At 40.1% G+C, this 22,305-nt stretch overlaps 1 protein-coding gene across 1 annotated transcript in view; it reads right to left on the reverse strand.

Annotated features, from left to right (window-relative positions):
• CPA6 (carboxypeptidase A6) overlaps window positions 1-22,305 on the reverse strand; it is a gene marked incomplete at both ends in the record, with an annotated part of 272,132 nt that overhangs the window by 80,326 nt on the left and 169,501 nt on the right. The window contains one exon of the mRNA XM_082858977.1: window positions 4,131-4,255. Within this exon, the coding sequence (XP_082715103.1) occupies window positions 4,131-4,255 (125 nt within the window). The remainder of the gene's footprint in view (window positions 1-4,130; window positions 4,256-22,305) is intronic.

Below are 22,305 nucleotides of genomic sequence, written 5' to 3' on the forward strand. Positions count from 1 at the left end.
CTGTTGCTGTGGCGTGTCGAGGTCGCAGAGGTGTGACTGTTTAGAGGCAGTCAGGTGGCTGGACTCAGAACTCCAGGGTCTAGTCACCAGCTTCCTGGCATGAGAGGCAATTATGGTAACGACAGTGGTGGCAGCAGTAGCACAGCAACAGCTTCCTGACTGCTGGGCTGTCACACCAGGTCTGCCTACTTGGTCCTTGTCAAGTAGGCAACTGGAAACCAGCAAGTTGATGAAAAGCCCATGAAATGGAACCTAAAATGGCTTTTTTTTTTTTTTTCCGGGTACGCGGGCCTCTCACTGTTGTGGCCTCTCCCGTTGCGGAGCGCAGGCTCAGCGGCCATGGCTCACGGGCCCAGCCGCTCCGCGGCATGTGGGATCTTCCCGGACCGGGGCATGAACCCGCGTTCCCTGCATTGGCAGGCAGATTCCCAACCACTGCGCCACCAGGGAAGCCCCAAAATGGCTTTTTTGTAGTTTCTTAGTTCCTTATGGCTGATTATTATTTCTACCCCAATTGTATGTACTCCTAAAATAGCGACTCCTAGACCTATTAAGAACTTTCCAAGTGATGTCATCACTTAGTACAAAACCACCTCCCCAAAGTTTCCAGGGAGGAGAAGGGGGGTGGTCAAAATTTGAAATTTTAAAGGTATTTAATTTTCAAAATGTTTTGAAATATTTTCAAATTCTTGAGAATTTTCAAATTCTCAATATTTTCAAAATATTTTTATGGCAAAAGGAGTCATGTCATATTGATAAGGGGGCTGGATCACCTGGGGCCAGACACATGCGGTCACATAAAGATGACTATAACTATACGTTACGTACAGTTGTACAGAGTAAATGATCATCTTTTGAAAATACCCCTGGCTACAATAATAAAAGTCAATTAAAATGATCTCTACCTACCAGCCCCGTGGAACTTAACTGTTCTCTGTTATTATCTTGGGAACAACAAAATGAATAATTCTAAATGAGTGCTCTCCATGAGGAGACAACTGGTTTAAAACACTTGTTTGTTAGACTCTATTCTCTGTGGAATAAAGGGTGATATTTGATTCTGTATCAGTTCCACATGACCTATATTGAATGGCAGGAAATAGACACTTGTTAAAATAACTGGTATATTCTTTTCTTCCAAATAATAATTAATAACTGGTATATTCTTTTCTTCCAAGTAATAATTAATGAAGCATGTGAGTTTTTACTGAGGACCTATAGATATATAAGCACTTCCCTGAAAGGCATTCAGAGAATCAAAGCATGCTTTCAAAGCTACAGCAATGACTAAAATGTGTTCAGTATGAACAAGAGTTTTATGCACAGCTTTAACTCTACCCTGTTCTAGAAACACAGATAAAATACCTTTCTGCAAAAAGCCTATAAGTATTTGAATAAGCCTGTAAATACGTCTCTGGCAGGTAGGTATTTGTGTGGACCAGGGAGGGGTGTCACAGCCCCTTTGCACCCCTTGGCCCAGCCTTCCACCGAGACTAGGGTTCTCACCATTGACTCAGAGCCATGAACCCTTCCCAGGCCTCGCCAGACATCATCAGGGATCTTTCTGCCAGTTTTGGCAGTACAACCACTTGCTGAAAAGTTGGAGTAGTTGAGGTTAGTCATTTCCAATCATGCCTCTCAGCCCCGAAATCCTAGGGTTCCAAACAAAAGGTAACTCACTCATTCCCTTCTCACTAGTTCACTAGCCTGTGTTTCTCCCCCCAAGATCCTACACTGACTCTCCATCTCTTCACCACATCCTTTTGCCTTGTGCCTGTTGGAATCACTCTTTGAGTGTAAATAAAATTCCTACATGCTCCAGTCTCTTCAGAGAACTCTCTCTTCTCATATTCTTGCCCCAGTAGAAACCAGACTTTCTCAAGGACACAGATTCTTCCATGGCTGTCTCTTCTCCCACTTCTCCGACCATGGGGCCAGAAGGGAGGGAAGTCAGCATCCTCCTGGGCTCCCATTGGTGCTTCCCCATTAATCGTCTAACTTCCAGGAGAAGTTCATCCTCCCTTCAGCATCAGACCGTTCCTGGTTGCTTACCTCCAAGCTGGTATTTCCTGTCCCAGGAGTACATTCTCTCCCCCCACCTCTAATCTAGCCATAAGCCAAGGAGATTCAAGACTGCTGGGATGGTTTGCTGGTGATTAAGCCCACTCATCCTTTCCTTTCCTATTTATAACATCTTTATTGGAGTATAATTGCTAGCCCACTCATTCTTGACCGTATCAGCCTCAATGACCTCCACCCACCTCAGCCATCTCCTTCATTGCTACCCCTATAATCTTGTCACCAGCCATAAATGTTCTTCCCCAGAACTATTAACATCCAATAGCCTACACTTTATCAAAACTTCTTTCCTTCCGGTTTGTTGCCCTCACACCTGTTTTAAATATAAAGATCTTAATACCCTTGATTCTTCCGTCTTGTCCCATCATTCTTCCTAGACTCTGCTCCCTTCCTATCCAGACTAGACCCCATGGATGACTACTTGAGCTAGTCTCTCACTAGGAACCCCAACTTCCCTCCACCCTGATCTTTTTGTGGTCCTAACCAACAAAACCTCAACTCTGTATCAGTACTGCAATCTCTCTTCTCCGCAACAACCACTGTTATTGGTTCTTACCCCGATTTTTCTCTCACAACACTCTTTAACCCCTATTTCTTTACTCTGAGTAGATACATTTTGCTTTTCACTTCATCCAGATAATTTGGCTGTCAGTTATGATCTCTTTAAACTTGTTGACTCTCTTCTCCACAATCTTAACTAGATCCACAGTTACCTCTTTGGTCTTATAGGGTAAGCTATCTTTCACTAGTGTTCAAACCCCCTCCCTCACCTGTGCATTCTTTCCTGCATCATCAATGTCTCCTTCCTTGCTGGTCCTTCCCTTCAGCTTACAGGCCAAAATTGCCTCCTTACCCTAACATGCCGAGTCTCAAGCATCCACTGATGTAGCATCTTCCTGTAGTCGCTCCTCACTCTCTGCCTCTCTCCCTATTGTAACTTCTAAGAGTAGTAGAATAGTCTGCTCCCTGTTCCATGTTCTCACCTCCTGTTCACTTTTCTGTCTTCTGCTCCTAACAATCTAATGCTACATTAGAGTTACCAGTGCAATTTCCATCATCACCAAAGGGAACTGATCGATCGTTTTCTGGCAGGATATCACTGCAGCACTTGGTGCCACTGACATCCTTCCTCTCAAAAGGTTTTTGTTTCTTCTTTGACTCCTGCGACTATTTCCCACTTGTTCCATTCTGACTGCTTAACTATTCCTTAGAAAAACAAAATCAAACCCCTCAAAATATCCAAACCCGTCTACTCAGTCACCACAGACAGAAGACTTGGAGTCATCCTTGATTCCTCCTCTTCCACCTACATCCAAACAAGTGCAGAGTCCAGGTGGTTTTGCTTCTGAAACATCTTTTGGAGTTCTCTCTTGATTCTAGGACTCTGGCCCTGACTCAGGGGCCTCGTTCTCTCTCCTCTGGATCACTACTGTGGCCTCGTACCGCTCCCTCCACCCACTTACATGTGGTTCCCTTGCTGACATCCTCTAGTTGTGCAGCATCACCCATAAGATGAGGTCTGAGCTCCTAACTCTGAACAGCAGGCTGCCCACCACCTGGCCTCCCCCCACTTCTCCAGTGTCTTTTCTTTCTGCTCCCCAACTTATACCAGTTCGCTGCACACATACGATGCTGCTTCTTGCCTTTGCTGGCATTGTACCTCTGCCTTCAAGGTCCTGAGTCTCATCCTTTGTCTAACTGACACAGCTCCTGCAGAGTCTGGCTTTTTTCTGTCCCTGTCTCCCTATCCACCTTGTAGCCATGTTTAAGCTACTCTCCTTTCCTCACTCAGTAAAATGCTTCCATGTTTACACTGATTACTTACAGGTAATGGTGAGATGACAGGGAAGTGTGGCTGCTTCCCACTCCCCCATTACACTAATAAGAAGCTCATGAAAGGCAAATATAACTGTGTTATATTCATGTTGGTTTCCCCAGTGTGAAAAAGTAGAACCTGAAACAGTTGTTGGCACTTAATGCATAACCTGAATACAGTTATCATTCAGTTCAACTGAGTACAAATGAATTAAGCAGGGAAAAAGCATGCTTACTTGTAGTGGATGTTGGTTTCCTGTAGGAAGGCTAACAGGGCTCGGGAACCATTGTGGGGAATATGGACATCAGTAACTGTTCCCTCTGATACCTGGGAGATACTGCTGGGCTGCCACAGGTCCACCTGTAGTGCAGGAACCAACCTATAATTCATATTCAGTGTAGGTGGGGAAAGATCCATGTCACAATGTCAAACATGTTGTCTTGTTTGCATACAGCAATACCAAACACATTTTAGAATTAAACTCAATGCTTACATCACCAGGGTAAAACTCCTAGTTGATTTTGAACTTAGTGTCCAAATTATATGACAGCTATATAGAACGTGATCGTTTACAAGTACTAGTTTAAAGACCAATCCATTAAAGTCACAAGATAAAAATGAGGTAAAAAAGTTTTAAGTATGACTTTGATATTGCTTAAAATTATTTATTGCACAAATATTTGAATACTAGTAAGAAAGAGAAAGGTATAAGTGACCCTTCATCCTACTATACAAGCAAATCGTGGTGGCTTGACAACGTTTGGTAACTTTAAATGGAGCATTCTCCTGATGCCACCTCCCCCCACGACTTTATGCCTGTTCACCAGTTCCTCCTCAGCCTTCACATGTCAGTAGAAACATGCCTTTCTCGGGGGGGGGGGGGACTTGTCAGCTAGGGTAGGGCTCCTTGTCATAGTTCTTAGAGCACCTCGTGCTTCTTTCATCACGTAACTGCCTCTTACCAGAACGTAAGCTCCACGAGGGCAGGGGATTTGTCCACTTGGTTACCACCCCATGCCAAGCGCCTGAAACGATGCCTTGTGCATATCAGCAACTCAGTCGTTATTTGCTGCATGAGTGTAGACCCCACAGGGTAACTGACTACACGTTCATCACGTGTTCAGTGTTCTGTAGGAATGCTGGAAGCATGTTTGGCTTACAGCAGTGTCCCCAGTGCTTGTCTAGTGTTCCACGCCTGGCATTGAAAGAATGACTGAATTCGGTGGGGATGGAGGACAGCCCCATCTTCTGCACCAGCCAAGAGCTACATGTTCAATACGGCACAGTTTGCCTGTGCAGTCACGCCTACGTCTCCTATCTGGGACTCCCTCTTCCTGCGTGTCTTGTCTTGGTCTGCAGGATCTTGATCTCTGCTAAGACCTTATCTGATAAAGTTTAGTTACTTCATCTTTACTTAGGTGTCAGTGTCCGCATTCTGTTAGGGAACTCTAGAAGACCGAAAAGATTTCGGGACTGAAGGAAATACACCCCTGGTGGTATAATTTCATCTGCAACAGGGTAGAGAGGCCTTTATTTTGGGGACAATGAATTTACCTGTTTTTCTTTCAAGAAGCTTACTCCTCCGCTAACTTGCAAGGGCAGCTCCGACTCAACTAACATGCTAATCCAACAAGCATAGCACAACGGAAGTGTGGGGCTGGGAGGGATGCTGAGAGGTCATTTGATCCATCTGTCGGCCCTTGGGCAAGGATACATCTAGGACTGGACCCAACTGTCCCCATTTGATGCATCTAAACCACATCTTTTATGTTTCCCAAAGAGGAGAGTCGACACTATCCTAATTGAACTCATATCCACATTTAACAAGATTGTCAGACATTTTCTTAATCCTTTACACCGCAGCACACTTTTCATTTTTTCTTGTTCCATTCTTCAGTGAGGAATGGCTGATTTCTTGCCCTTGTGAGATAAAGAACTTTTCTCTACATGTTAGATTTTCTAACCCTTTTATCATCTTTGCCTCTAAACCCATTACAGAGACAGATTTTGATCTTAAGGTGTATCACCTAGTACCTGTGGAGATGAGGAGGCAGTGCTCTATTTAGAGGGTGGAGAGCCACAGGAACCTGAAATATCTGAACAACCACTCTGGTGATGAGTCTGTAAGTGTTGTTTTCTGGGGCATATGCTAAAATAAGAATCCTCATCCCACAGAAGAGAGTAGCTTCCCCATAGGAAAATTCCGTGGAAGAAACAGACCCTATGGCCTGACCTGGAGAAGGCTTCCTAGGAAACGTCATCAGAAAACAGTTGGTCTAAAAGAAACCAACAAAAAAGAATTTGCAAAAATCAGGAACTGTATTTTGTTTTGATATTAGAAAAGTAAATTAAAATGTGTTCTCCAGTAATATTTTAGGGAAGGGGTGCTTGGATAAGTAACATGGCTATTTCAGTCTGGGTGGCAGGAGATGCCTGTATCAAGATATAGGGGACAGTAATACGTGAGATTTGTAAAGTACCACACACTTTATAGGTGTTTCTAGACTCAGGTTTATAGAAGTCAAGTCACTTTCCCAAGGATGCACAGCTACCAAACGGTGACACAGGATATGCCTAACTCCAGTGCCCATAATCGCTGGCTGGGTAAGTGTCTCCAGGATTTCCTGAGACTATCTCAGAATACGAAGCACCTTCCAACTTCCTGACTTAGTGTTTGAGACAGTCTGGTTTGGTGGGTCTCACATCCTGGTCTGTCCTGTTAGGGGCTTTTTGCCCTAAGAATTATATATGCAGGTATTTCAAAGTTCTAATCAGCCCACCACGGGCAGGTTACCATCAATCATTTATGTAGAGCCTGATCCCATCTGGATGAAGTGATTCTGAACTGACCCTGGATTGGGTGACCCTGGATTATGATGACGAAGTATCACTGGCCTGGTCAGGATGGCCTAAGGCTGTTTGCCAACCGTCTCAGGTCTTCACTGCAAACAGCCATCTGATATTCCAAGGAAAGGATGCTCCTCTGCAGAGCCTTGGAAGCTGGTGGTTGTTCCCATGCATTCCTTTCCTTATATGACTGAGTCACAGCCAGATCTATTCAAGAGATGGAGGCAGTTTATTGTAAAGGTCAACAGTACGGACTTGGGAATCCAACGGCTCTGGGCTGGAATGCTAGCTCTGCGGTATTGACTGCGTGACTTTGAGGTTTTAACATTTCTGAGCCTTAGATTCCTCATCTGTACTGTGAAGATCATTTTAAAACCTACCCACAGGTTTTTTGTTTTTAAGATTAACTGGAATATTAGAAGTAAAACACATAGCAGAGAGTCTGGCACACAGTGACAGCTTGAAAGCTATTAACTTTGCTCTTACTGTTATCTGAAAAGCATATGGGTGGCCAACATGGTGGAGTAGGAAGACCTAGAGCTCACCCCCTCCCAAGAGCGCACCATAATTACAACTATTTACTGAGCAGCTACGGATGAGAATGACCTGAAGACTAGCAGAAAGATTTGCCACAACTAAAGGTATAAAGAAGGAACCACGGGGCTTCCCTGCTGGCGCAGTGGTTGAGAGTCCACCTGCCGATGCAGGGGACACGGGTTCGTGCCCCGGTCCGGGAGGATCCCACATGCCGCGGAGCGGCTGGGCCCGTGAGCCATGGCCGCTGAGCCTGCGCCTCCGGAGCCTGTGCTCCGCAACGGGAGAGGCCACAGCAGTGAGAGAGCCGCATACTGCAAAAAAAAAAAAAAAAAAAAAAAAAAAAAGAAGGAACCACAACGAGACGGTAGGAGGGATGGAGATGCAGTAACAGTCAAGACTGCAGCCCTGGGTAGATGGCCCACAGCCAGGAGGAAAATCACGATTGCAGGGGTTCTTCCCAAGGAACAAGGGGTCCGAGCCTCACACTGGGCTCCTGCAAAGGGAGATGAGCCCCAGACTGTCTGGCTTTGAAGGCCAGTGTGACTGAGACTCCCCCTGGGGACATAGACACTGATGGCAGCCATTTTGGGAAGCTCATGGTACCACAAGGCCACAGCTGCTGGCAAACTCCATTTTGGGGTCCTCCCTCTAGCCTATTAGTGCGAGGTGCTAACCTGTCCCCAGGTTAGCAGCCTGGTGACCCGGCAGCGTCCCCCTGAGGCAGGGCCTGGTAGCCCTGGTAGCAAAATGCTTTAAAAAAGGAACAATTAGAGAATAAAAAAGAGCAGAAATTTATAATCCAATAGAATTAGAAAACAAAGTTGAGAAAATTTCCCAAGATGAAGCACAAAATGGTAAAAAGATGGCAAATAGAGAAAATGTAAGAAAAGAAATTAAATCATAAGTCCAACATCTGATGAATGAGAGTCATAAAGACAGAGTAGAAGGGAGAACATCATCAGATCATTTATACAAGAATTTTCAGAACTGAAAAACATGAATTTCCAGATTAAAAGGGGTTACTGAAAGCACAATGAATAGACCCATGCCAAATTACATCATAAAATTTCAGAATACCAGGAATAAAGAAAAGATCTTAAAAGCTTTTAGACAGTTTACGCTAACGACCAAGGAGCCACAGGACTTAACATTTCCAGCAATAGAGAGAACTAGAAAACTTCAGTGCTCTTCTGCTGCAAGACAACTAGAAAATACTGAATAAAATATAATTAACATTCCTTTAAAAGTAGAGTGGAGCTCCCCCCCAAACATAAGGGAAATTCCCAGTAGCCTAAAACAAAGAAGAGAATGCCAGTTAGGGCTGTGTGCACATGGGTTATAATGGTAATTCAGGTTCAGAATTGTGGGAATCTGTCACAACCATACAGGGAATAAGGTTGAGATCTGGGGCCCAAAGTTTGGAGCTGGAACTGAGATTCTAGCATAACATCTCATAAAACTGAGATTCTGAAACCTTGTTGAAGAAGAGCTCGTGAAAAAAAATTATAAAACACATGAGTGAGGTATCTGCTGTAAGTAAAAGCCAATATATTCAACACATGGTAGGATTATTCAACCGAAGATCTTCATAGTATCTAAAAGAACGGCTAGAGCAATTTCCTGAAAAAGAAAGGAAATGAAGGGCTCTTGGAATTTCTGAAGATGAGATACTTTGATGTGGTTATCACTGCATACAGATGGAATATTTAAGACAATTACCTTATTAACAGGGGAAAGGTAAAGGAGCTTCAAGGGAGGGAAAGTGTCTACAAAAACACAGAAAAAAGCATCAGAAAAAAAGTTTCAAAAAAGAAATAAGAAAATACGTCAGTAAATATAGTTAATTAAAAACGATTACATTCACCAGTTTAAAAGAGCATGAATATTGAATAATAAAAAGTATTCTCCTCAGTACTGGTTCAAGAGACATAAAATAAAAACAACGAAAACAAAAGAATGGAAAAAGATATATACCATACAAATACTAAAGAAAAAAAAGCTGGTAGAACTATATTAATAGCAAAGCATTTAGGGCAAAACCACTTTTGGGGATAATATAGTAATATGTATATCACTATATATAGTGTACAAATATAAAAATACGTCTATCTATCTATATACATATGTATGTACATATGCACATCCATCTATACTGATAAAATGCTCAATATACCAGGAAGATATAAATACTACAATCTGAGTGTATCCAATAAAACAGTATCAAAACATATATGGCAAAAATGGACAATATCATCAGGATTTTAAATTATAAATCTTCCATTATATCTCAGTAACCAAAAGATCAGAATTGCTTCCCAAGCACACTTAGAAATTTTCTGAAAATTAACTCAATACCAGCCTACAAAATAAGTTTTAACAAATGTCAGAGAATTCATGTCAAACAAATGTTCTCTGATTACAGTGTAATTAAATTTAGAAATCAATGACAAAATATATCTACATTTAGAAATTAAAAAACAGACTTTAAATAACTTGTGGGTTAAAGAAGACACTGTAGTAAAATTAGGACCAAATCAAAACTAAATAGGGCATTTCTAAGAGAGAAATTTATGACCTTAAATGATCCTGTTACAGAAGAATAAAGGTGAGAAATTGATGGGTCATATGTCTAAATCAAGAAGTTAGAAAAACAGTAATACACAAAAAATTATAGAATACAGGGTATAATAAAAAGGATAAATTGATAAAATGGAAAACAAAAGTAATGGTGAGGATCAAGAAAACCAAAAGTTGGTCTTTGAAACATTTAAAATAGAAAAATTATTAGCACATCTGCTTGAGAACAAAAGAATGAAGGTTCAAATGACCAATATTAGCAGCGAGAAAGTGATAGCCTGAGGAAAACGATTATGAGCCAATCTTACTTATGAACGTAGGTGCCAACCCTAGAAATGTATGTTAGCAAACTAAATATAGGAAAAAGGTATTAACATCATTACTGAATGCAATTATTAGTTTAACATTACTAGTGTATTTCATCATATTAATAGTAATGTATTAAAGAAGTCGTATGATCATATCAATACACTCAGAAAAAAAAAGTATCCATAGAAATTAGTACTGAAAAAGTGTACTTCCTTAGGCTATTAAAGAGTATCTACCAAAAATCTTCAGCAAGCATCTGTATACAAGAGTAGTGTTAGAAGCATTCATTTTCAAGTCAGAAACAACAGACTGCCAACAAACACATGAAAGGATGCTCAACATCATTAATCATTAGAGAAATGCAAATCAAAACTACCATGAGATATCATCTCACACCAGTCAGAATGGCCATCAGCAAAAAATCTAGAAACAATAAATGCTGGAGAGGGTGTGGAGAAAAGGGAACACTCTTGCACTGCTGGTGAGAATGTGAATTGGTACAGCCACTATGGAGAACAGTATGGAGGTTCCTTAAAAAACTACAAATAGAACTACCATACGACCCAGCAATCCCACTACTGGGCATATACCCTGAGAAAACCATAATTCAAAAAGAGTCATGGACCAAAATGTTCATTGCAGCTCTATTTACAATAGCCCGGAGATGGAAACAACCTAAGTGCCCATCATCGGATGAATGGATAAAGAAGATGTGGCACATATATACAATGGAATATTACTCAGCCATAAAAAGAAATGAAATTAAGCTATTTGTAATGAGGTGGATAGACCTAGAGTCTGTCATACAGAGTGAAGTAAGTCAGAAAGAGAAAGACAAATACTGTATGCTAACACATATATATGGAATTTAAGAAAAAAAAATGTCATGAAGAACCTAGGGGTAAGACAGGAATAAAGACACAGACCTACTAGAGAACGGACTTGAGGATATGGGGAGGGAGAAGGGTGAGCTGTGACAAAGCGAGAGAGAGGCATGGACATATATACACTACCAAACGTAAGGTAGATAGCTAGTGGGAAGCAGCCGCATAGCACAGGGAGATCAGCTGGGTGCTTTGTGACCGCCTGGAGGGGTGGGACAGGGAGGGTGGGAGGGAGGGAGACTCAAGAGGGAAGAGATATGGGAACATATGTATATGTATAACTGATTCACTTTGTTATAAAGCAGAAACCAACACACCATTGTAAAGCAATTATACCCCAATAAAGATGTTAAAAAAAAAAAGTCAGAAACAAAGTAAATGTACTTTAATGCCAGTTCCACAGATTCTCATACTGAGGGTCACTGCCAACAAGAGAATAAAGAAAAAAAAAAAAAAGGCTAAAACCCGAAGAAACAAGACTGTCGTTATTCACAAATCACTGTATACAGAGAAGGCAAGAGAGTCAATACAGGTAAACCATGAAAATTCAAAGATTAGCAGCAGTTAGAGCTATAATATCAAAGTAAATATATACACACACATATCAGTGTAAATGTGTTTTGCTCAGCCTTGAAATATCTTCACAAAAATAACATTAAGTGAAAAAGCAGGTTATAGATTAGTAGGTATAGGTAATGTCACCAAAATGGTGACACAGGAGACCCCAGCCCCCATCCTCCAACAAAGATCAACAATTAGATATCCACGAATACAAACAGCTCTGGGTGAGATTTGGAGTCTACTTAAGTTTCAGCAACACAGTGGAACAAAAAACCCGGAGAATAACTGCACAAGAAGAAAAGACAGCTTCATTTTGCCTGCATCATCCCATCCCCCAAATGAGCATTGCTCAAGAGGGAACATCCCAGTTAGAAAGCATTCCCCTCGGTAGGAAAGGAAGAGCAAGGGAAGCAACCAGCTTCTGTGGTCTTTGGGGCCCTACACGAAGGCCCTGCTTCAGTTTCATCTCACCCAGCCTGGCAAAGCTGAAACGTATAGCGAGGGCTAGGAACAGGGAAGAAAAGCAGGGGCTGCTGATAGCAGCAATGTAGTGGGAGTAGATCATGGTTCACAGTGACCTCTTTAAAGAGAAACTGAGTAGGAATTGCCACTGAAGAAGGAACCAATGGCCAACACAGCTGCCACAGACCTCCTGCACATTTCATCAGCTTTTGCCCCGAAGGTATTCATATTTGCTGATGCCAGCTGTCTGAGTTCCCCCTCTCCCTACCCCCTACGTCCAATCCTGGCAGAGCCTGGGAACTGTACCAGCAGCCAGCTCAGGCCTCTGTGGCTGCGCAAGTACAAACAGTTGACCTGCTTTGACCCCTGTGGCTGACCCCCACTACTGTGCATGTACTCAGGGCTGCCCCTCCAGCTGGGCACTTGCATGCAACTGAACGGATGCTCGTTACCAAGCTCCACTGCAGCGTGCCCACCTTGAGGGAGATTGTATAGCCAGAGGAGAGCATGCTGACAGCCAGGGCCCCTGCAACTGCCTGTGGGCCCAGCTCAGGCCCTGTCTTCTGTCACTGGCCTGCACCATGATGCTCACCTGTAGTTAGCTTCTCCAGCTGCACCCCTGCCTCGCCCATCCCTGTCACCAGCCTCACTGCAGTGCACACACCCAGGCGGAGATTGTGTAGTGATGGGAGGGCACACCAACAACCAGGCCTCCTGTAGTTTCCAGTAAGCTCATGGTTAACCCTGACCCTTGCTGCCTGTCTTGGCCCCTATTACTACAAGTATATCTGCATCCAGCCCCTGCTACTACACAGGCACCTGCAGTCAGTCCCCACAGCTGAGTGTGTGCATACCACCTGCTCTGGTCACCAATTCTGCTTGCCCTGATCTATAGCCATTGGACCTGGAGGAGCTGCCAAGGACCCCAACAGCCCTTGCAGCTGCCATGAACCCCCCACAAGTGTTTGCAAAGGACCACACAGTTGTTGATGCTTTGGACCTCAGTGGTCTGAGCTAAAGAGCCATCATACACCCCTGGACCTGGGACCACTACATGTCCCCACAGTTGCACCCTGTACCATAAGACCCTAGCATCACAGCATGCCCCCACCTGCAGGTGAAAGTCTTCCCTTAGGGAAGTCAGTCCACAAAATCTGGAAGAACTGACTACTCCTTCAAACGTGCAGATACTTACGCAAGCCTACAGGGATCACAAAGAATTAGGGAATCATGACTCCACCAAAGGAATATAGTAAACCTCCAGTAACTGACCCCAAGGAAATGGAGATTCAGGAACTGCCTGACAAAGAATTCAAAACAATTATTCTAAAAATGCTTAGAGAGCTACAAAAGATCACAATTTAACGACATCAGAAAAAACAATACAAGAACAAAATGAGAAGTTTAGTAAAGTAGAAAACAAAAAAGAACCAAACAAAATTTGGAGCTGAAGAATACAATGACTGAACTAAAGAACAGAGAGTTTTAACATTAGATTTGAACAAACTGAAGAGAGAATCAGTGAGCTACAAACAGGTCATCTGAAATTATCCACTTAGAAGAGCAAAAAAAAAAAAAAAAAAAAAAAAAAAAAAAAGCCTACAGGACCATAAAAAAGAAATAATGAACACATCACTGGAGTCCCAGAAGGAGATGAGAGAGAAAAAGGGGAAGAAAGCTTATTTAAAGAATAATGGCTGAGAACATCCCAAACCTATGGAGAAATTTGGACATCGAAGTTCATGAAGCGAATAGGTCATGCCAAAATTTCAATCCAAGAAGTTCTTCTCCAAAACACATTGTAAGAAAACTAAAATCAAAGACAGAATTTTGGCAGCAAGAGAGTAAAAATTCTCTCATCAAAGGGAATCCCCATTAGGCTATCAGTGGCAGAGAACTTGCAGATCAGAGGAGAATGGGATGTTATATTCAAAGTGCTGAAAGAAAGGAACTGTCAACCAAGAATACTCTACCCAGCAAAGTTGTCCTTCAGAAATGAAGGCCAAATAAAGACTTTCCCTAATAAACAAAAGCTGAGGGAATTCATCATCAATAAACTTGCCTTACAAGAAATGCTGAAAGGAGTTCTTCAAGCTGAAATGAAAGGATGATAATTAGAAACATGAACACATACAACAGCAATGATAAAGCTAAGCTTATAGTCATATTCAGAATGCTCTAATACTGTAATATAGTGGCATGTTAACTACTTAACTCTAGGGTAAAGGTTAAAGGAAAAATGCATTAAAAAGGGCTATAGCTACAGTTTGTTAATGGATACAGAATATAAAAAGATGTAAATTGTGACATCAAAAACATAAAAACAGGGAGTAAAAGGGTGGTTTTTGTATGTTATTGAAGTTGAATTGTTATCAGAGATAAATAGGCTGTATTTAGTGTCTTATATAAGTCTCACAGTAACCACAAAACAAAAACTACAATACATTCACAAGAGATAAAGAGAAGGAAATAAAAAAAAACCACTATGGAAAAATCATCAATTCACATAAGAAGGCACCAAGAGAGAAAGAAAAGAATAAAGGAACCACAAAATAGCCATAAAAATATTTAAGTTGGCATTAGTAAGTCATTATATATTAATAATTACTCAAAATGTAAATGTGTTGAATTCTCCAATCCAAAGACTTAAAGTAAGTGAAGGATACAAAACAAGAACCAACTATATTCTGCCTACAAGAGACTCACTTCAGCTTAAGGACACACATAACTCAAAGGGAAGGGATGGAAAAAGATATTCCATGAAAGTTGAAAACAAAAGAGATTCGGGGTACCTATACTTATAGTCAGACAAAATAGACTTTAAATTAAAAATGGTAACCGAGACAATGTCATTATATAATGGTAAGGGGTCAATTCATCAAGAAGTTATAGCATTTATAAATATATATACATATCATCAGATCTAAATATATTAAGCAAATACAAATGAATCTGAAGGGAGACTATGTAGTCAAAAATACAATAATAGTAAGAGACTTCAATATTCCACTTTCAATGATGGCTATATCATCCAGACAGAAAATCAACAATCAAACATGGGACTTAAACCATACTTTAGACCAAATGGACCTAACAGACATTTCATTCAACAGCAGCAGAATACACATTCTTCTCCAGTGCACACGGAATATTCTCCAAGATAGATGATGCCCCAAAACAAGTCTTAGCAAATTTAAGAAGATTGAAATCATACCAAACATCTTGTCTGAACACAGTGATATGAAACTAGAAATCAATACCAGGAGGATAACTGGAAAACTCACAAGTGTGGAAATTAAACAACACAATCCTGAAGAGCCAAAGAGTCAAAGAGGAGATCAAAAGGTATTTTAAAGTATCTTCAAACAAACAAAGATGGAAACACAATATATCAAAACCTATGGGATGCTACAAGCATTTGCAATACAGAAATTTATATTGATAAATGCCTGCATTAAGAAAAAAGATCTCAAACAACTTTGCAACTCAAGGAACTAGAAAAAGAAGAAAATACTAAGCCCAAAGTAAGCAGAAGAAAGGAAATAATGACCAGAGTGAAAAATAAATGAGAGACCAGAAAAACAATAGCTAAGATTAATGAAACTGAGAAGTTTTTTTCTAAAAAAGATAAGTAAAATTTACAAAACTTTAGGTACACTAAGAAAAATGAAGTCTAAATAGTTTTTTTAGACTAAAGACTTTATTTTACTTACTCATATAAGTAAATTCAGACATTTTACAACTAATACAACCGATACAAAGGATCATAAGGGACTCCTATGAACAATTATACACCAAAAAATTGGACAACCTATAAGAAACAGATATATTCCTAGAAACATACAACCTACCAAGACTGAATCATGAAGAAATAGAAAATCTGAACAGACCAATAGCTAGTAAGGAAATTGAATCAGTAATCAAAAACCTCCCAACATAGAAAAACCCAGGATGAGATGGTTTCACTGGTTAATTCTATCAAACATTTAAAGAAGACTTAACACTTACCTTTCTCAAACTCTGAAAAAATTTAAAACTAATTTTATGAGGCCAACATTACACTGATACCACAAGAAAAGAAAACTACAGGTCAATATCCCTGATGAATACAGATGTAAAACTTCTCAACAAAATATTAGCAAACTGAATTCAACAGGACATTAAGAGGATCATACACTATGGTCAAGTGGAATTTAACCCTGGAATTCAAGGATGGCTCAACATATACAAATCAATTAATGAGATACACCACATTAATAGAGTAAAAAATAAAAATCAAATGATAATCTCAATAGATGCAGAAAAAGTATTTGACAAAAGACCACATCCTTTCATGATAAAAATGCTCAACAAATTGGGTATAGAATGTACCTCAACACAATAAAGGCCATATATGACAAACCCACAGCCAACATCACACTGAACAGCAAAAAGCTGAAAACTTTTCTTCTAAGATCAAAAACAAGACAAATTCTCACCACTCCTTTTCAAAATAGTACAAGCCAGAGCAACCAGTCAATAAAAAGAAATAAAACGCATTCAAATTGGAAAGGAAGAAGTAAAACTGTGTTTGTTTGCAGATGATATACTCTTATATAGAGCATTTCCTAAAGACCTTACCAAAAACCTGTTAGAAATAATAAATTCAGTAAAGTTGCAGGATAGAAAATAAATATATAAAAATCAGTTGAATTCTATACACTAACAATGAACTATAGGAAAGAAAAATTAAGAAAACAATTCTGTTTACAGTGTTTCAAATAATAAAAACACTTAGGAATAAATTTAACTAAGAAAGTATAAGATTTGTAGACTGAAAACTGCCAATTCTCTGAAGAAAGAAATTGAAGATGACACACATGGAAAAACATCCATTAATATTGTTTAAATGTTCATACCACACAAACCTTCTGTAGATACAATGTAATCCCTATCAAAATTCCAATGGCATTTTTCACAGAAATAGAACAGCCCACCCTAAAATTTGTATGGAACCACAAAACACCACAAATAGCCAAAGCAATTTTGAGAAAGAAGAGCAAAACCGGAGGCATCACATGTCCTGATTTCAAGCTATATTACAAAGCTATAGTAATCAAAACAGTATGGTGCTGGCATAAAAAAGATACATAGACCAATGGAACAGAATCAAGAGCCCAGAAATAAACCCTCACAAATATGGTCACCTAATATTTGACAAATGAGCTCACTGGCTTTGGGATTGTGCATAACCACATCCCATTTTCATCCCTTTAAGTAAATGTATGCTCCCATCAGCTGTTCTGGACTACAAGTGTTGTTGTTACATTCATAATTTATTGCTCTCCTTCCTATAACTGGTGGTCACCAAATAGTATCATAAAATTCATCTTTTATTGATCTTTTTCTAAATTCATTAGTGAGGAAAGAAGGGTATTTATAGGAACCAGGTACAGGGGCATTTGGAAGTTTTTGAGACTGAGCATATTGGATTTAATAATTAGATGTTTTAGATATGTATTTGTAAATGTAAGTGCTAGCTCTTCTGGGTGCTCTTTCTAGCTCAACAATGACTTATTCTAGGCCCGATAGGAATTGGGCTTCATTTAGGTAAGATTTTCTTTTGATAGTAATAGAAATGGTGCTTTTGTTAATCTTATTTTTCGTTTGGCTGAAACAAAAAACATTGTCTCATAATTGTGTATATCCTGAATGAAATGGGAGGTAAGAGCGACTGCTTGCCCTTACAACCTCACTGCCACGCCTCTATCCTGGTGTCAGATCACTTGCCTGGGAAAAGAAAATGGCTGTAGCAGTATGAAGGGAAAGAATTAGGAAGATTAGACACGCTGACAGCCAAGTATAATTCTTTCAGATTGAAGACAACTGTTAATTTTTTAAAGGATTAAAAATTTCCAAATGTTCAATTGATTAAGTTTTTATACTACTAAGAACATTCATTCCTGAAGTGACAGTTTCATTTGCATGACTCTGGCCAATATTAAAAAGTTATATTTAGGTAAGAAAAAGAAATAAAAGGCACCCACCCAAATCAGAGAGGAAACTATCTCTATTTACAGATGACATGAGATTATATATAGAAAACCCTAAAGATACCACCAAACGCCTGTTAGAACTGATAACCTAGCTCAGAAAAGTTATAGGATACAAAAATCAATTGTGTTTCTATACACTAACAATGAACTATCAGAAAGAGAAATTAAGAAAACAATTCCATTTACAACTGCATCAAAAAGAACAAAATAAATAGAAATAAATTTGACCAAGGAGATGAAAGACCTGTATACTGAAAACTAAAGAGACACCGAGGAAAGAATCTGAAGAAAACACAAATAAATGGAAAGATATTCTGTGCTCATAGATTGGAAGAATTAATATTGTTTACATGTACTTACTACCCAAAGCAATCTACAGATTCAATGCAATCCCTATGGAAATTCCAATAGCAATTTTCTTATAGAGCAAACAATCCTAAAATTTGTATGGAACCACAAAACACTTAAAAGAGCAAAAGCAATCTTGAGAAAGAAGAACAAATTTAGAGGCATCACACTTTCTGATTTCAAACTATATTATAAAGAGATAGTAATAAAACAGTGTGTAATTGGCATAAAAACAGACACATAGATTAACGGAACAGAATAGAGAGCCTAGAAATAAATCTATGCATATGTGGTCAATTAACTTACAACAAAGGAGCCAAGAATGTACAATGGGGAAAGATAGTCTCTTCAATAAATGGTGCTGGAAGACTGGACAGCCACATGCAAAAGAATGAAACGACCATTATTTTACATCATACACAAAAATCAACTCAAAATGGATTAAAGACTTGAAGCCCTGAATGCCCTGTCAGGGAATAGGTACACATTGAAGATCACGTCTCAGGTATAATATTCCCTAACAGTATCAGGTAGCACTAGCCTAAGTCTTTTCTTGCAATGCCGCCTCCTATCCAGTGCCTGTCATAAGGATGTATCAGATTCTAAGTAATACATGCTTTGAAAAATACACTGTTAAACAGCTATTATCTACTATGTCCAGTTGCATTATCTGGCAAGCAACCATTATACTACTGCCTTTTCAAACTTCAGAGAGCATTCGACTGATCAGCCTCATGGATATCCTGACAAAATGAAGATTCTTGGGACCTACTACCAGAAATCCTAATTTCAAGGGTCCTGGGTTGGCCCAAGGGAATCTGACTTTTCAACAAGGGCACGAGGCAATTCTGAAGTAATTGTTCTGAGGACCATGCTTTATGAAAGTCCCATTAGGACTGTTCTTTCAAGTAGGCATTCATGACAACACCTAATATAACTATAGTTTTGAAGACTCTGACATTTTCTCTGTTTACTTTGTACATCAAGAAACCCTTAGTAGCACTTAATCAGCTACTCATTTGCAGTGACTCTTGGAGAAAGGTTACCTCTTGCACCAGTTTTAGAGGAAAACTCATTTGTTTGGCTGCAGAAAAGGACTTGCATACAGCTGTTGATGCAGGGATAGGAACCAAGTCCACTCTCAGTTTGTCCTGAGTCAAATCTACACGTTATCTGCATTTTCAGAAAATGTTCAAATGCAGTCACAGTCTGTTCTGGCATAATGTGCATTTCCATAATTCAAAGTAGCTTCAACATGATTGGTAACTGTCTTAGTCAGTTTGGGCTGCTATAATAGATTGGGTGCCTTATAAACAACAGGAATTTCTTTCTCACAATTCTGGAAGCTGGGAAGTCCAAGATCAAGGTGCCAGCACATTAGGTGTCTGGTGAGAGCCTGCTTCCTGGTTCATAGACCTTTTTTTTTTTTTTTTTTTGCGGTACGCGGGCCTCTCACTGTTGTGGCCTCTCCCGTTGCGGAGCACAGGCTCCGGACGCGCAGGCTCAGCGGCCATGGCTCCCGGGCCCAGCTGCTCTGCGGCATGCGGGATCTTCCCAGACCGGGGCACGAACCCGTGTCCCCTGCATCGGCAGGCGGACTCTCAACCGCTGCGCCACCAGGGAAGCCCTCATAGACTTCTTGCTGTGTTCTCATGTGGTGGAAGGGGCAAGGGAGTGTTCTGGGCAAGTTCACTAATCCCATGCATGAGGGCTTCACCCTCATGACAATCACTTCCTCAAAGCCCTACCTTCTAATACCATCACTTTGGGGATTAGGTTTCAACATATGAATTTTGGGGGCACACAAACATTCAGTCTATAGCAGTAATGCAGGGTAATGTCAAAATAATACTGAATTTGCATTGGTTCCTATATGATTTTCCCAGTGCATTAACGTCTTACGCTGACAAGGAATAGGAGCTGAATATAAAGTGTACTCGGCAGAGCAAGACAGCAAGGCACAGAGCAACTCAGGACAGTTCAAAATCCCATTCACCCCATATTCTCACACTTGGCTCAGCTTGGCCACTGCTTTGCCGTGAGAGTACCCTTTGTTTGGTTTTCCCTGATCCTTCTGAATATTATCCTTGTCACTATTGAAGCTCAGTGGCCTCAACCCTCCTGTCACCCCTTTCCATCAAGCCACTGTTATTTCCTGCAATAAATACCTATATTTACCATACCTATATCAACTATGTAGTATTTGTTCACTAGGAATCTAACATACCTTTTAAATCATGCTAGTATTTTATTTTCTTGTTGTTTTTGTTAGTATTCTGTATATAAAGTTGCATAGGTTTGAATGGTCTGTCACTAATCTAATTTTCTCAAAAGCCCTGTTATTTTTAGTATATAATTTTGTAGAATGCAAGGTTTTATGGAATGCATATATTGCACTATAGCAAAAACACCTATATTCTTAAACAAAATAGAAACGATCACCTATCTGTGTGCTGTTTGAAATCTTTTATGTCTTGGTCTCCATGAAGAGGACTACTGGAGAATGGGCAGGTTTTGGCTCCGAGTTTGGAATCATTAAGCGCTGCTTTGTTGCACCACGTCAAGGGGTTTGGTTTACAAATTGCAACTTGTTACAAGTGGCAGATATACAATTTTTCTTTTAACCCAGCTTCAGAGCCTACGCGTGTCAGATGAAATATGCTGCCCAATTTTTGTTTGACAGATAGTTAAAGCTCCAAGAATCAAACCTGGAACTCTGTACAAAAACAAGTGTGGAAAGAAAGAGGAGGATTTCTTTGGACGATCTTGAAGCTCTGAGGTACTCAATAAGGGCCTGGGGCTTCTTGTGGCATAATGTATGCTAAGAATGACAATTTTTACTCTATTATTTTTTAAAACTATCTTCATCATTTTTAAGTGCACACAGTTCTGTAGGGTTAAGTACAATCACACTGGGAAACAGGTCTGTAGAACATCTCTACCCATTAAACAACAACTTTCTTTCCCCCTCTCTCCACTATTGTGTTTTAAAATTCCTGGCCATTTGCCAACTGAGCAGGTGGTTACTGTAAGAATATCTAAAATTGCCTTTAGCCTGCAGAGTCATAAAAAAATTCAGAGAGCCAAGGGAATTAACTTTAACCAGGTTTAAGATAAATCCAGGAAAAGAGAGAAATACTTCTAATCCTAAGAGTAGAAATGTGGTCAGGATGTATCAATTCTTAATTCACAGCAAGGAGCTCTTTGATCAATATTAAGCTGGCCTGAGGACTTGCATGGCAACTCAGGAGCATCCACTGCTTCTTTCTGTCGTGTTTAGCAGTGCCACAGCCCAGAAAACAGAGTATAAATTAGGAGTGGGGTGCCCTGGCAGTGGCTTTCCCGCTAAATGGCCATGAATAAGTCATGAAGTCTAAAAGGCACTGCAAAGCTCATGCAAAAACAGATGTCCCTCATCCTCGAGGAGTTGACTCTTTCTGAATAATCTCAGTGAACAGTCCTTTAGGGGTACTTAGATTACCTTTTCCTTGAGACATCATGCTGCTTTATGCTTTGCTGAATGTCTAATCCGTATGATTTTATCAAGGCACCAAATCTGTTTAGTGTCCTTTGATGTGGATTGCAAATATAATTCACTGCTCTGTCATGTCTATCTCTGAAATGGAACTTTAAACCGTCTTCCATTAACCCCCAACCTCCTCCGGATCCAAGCAGAGCTTATTGCTACTTCTCCCCTTTACCTATTTTGCTACCTTCCACTTAATAATATAAATGGACCTTTTCATCCTATTTGCACATATTTTAGAACGATTTTTTCTAGCCATCAAAGGTGGTGCTAAATTACTTTAAAGTCTGCTTGATTCATATTTTATCAGCAAGACAGACTTTT

The sequence above is a fragment of the Leucopleurus acutus genome (genome assembly GCF_964270905.1).
Source record: "Leucopleurus acutus genome assembly, chromosome: 17".
Classification (NCBI taxonomy): Eukaryota; Metazoa; Chordata; class Mammalia; order Artiodactyla; family Delphinidae; genus Leucopleurus; species Leucopleurus acutus.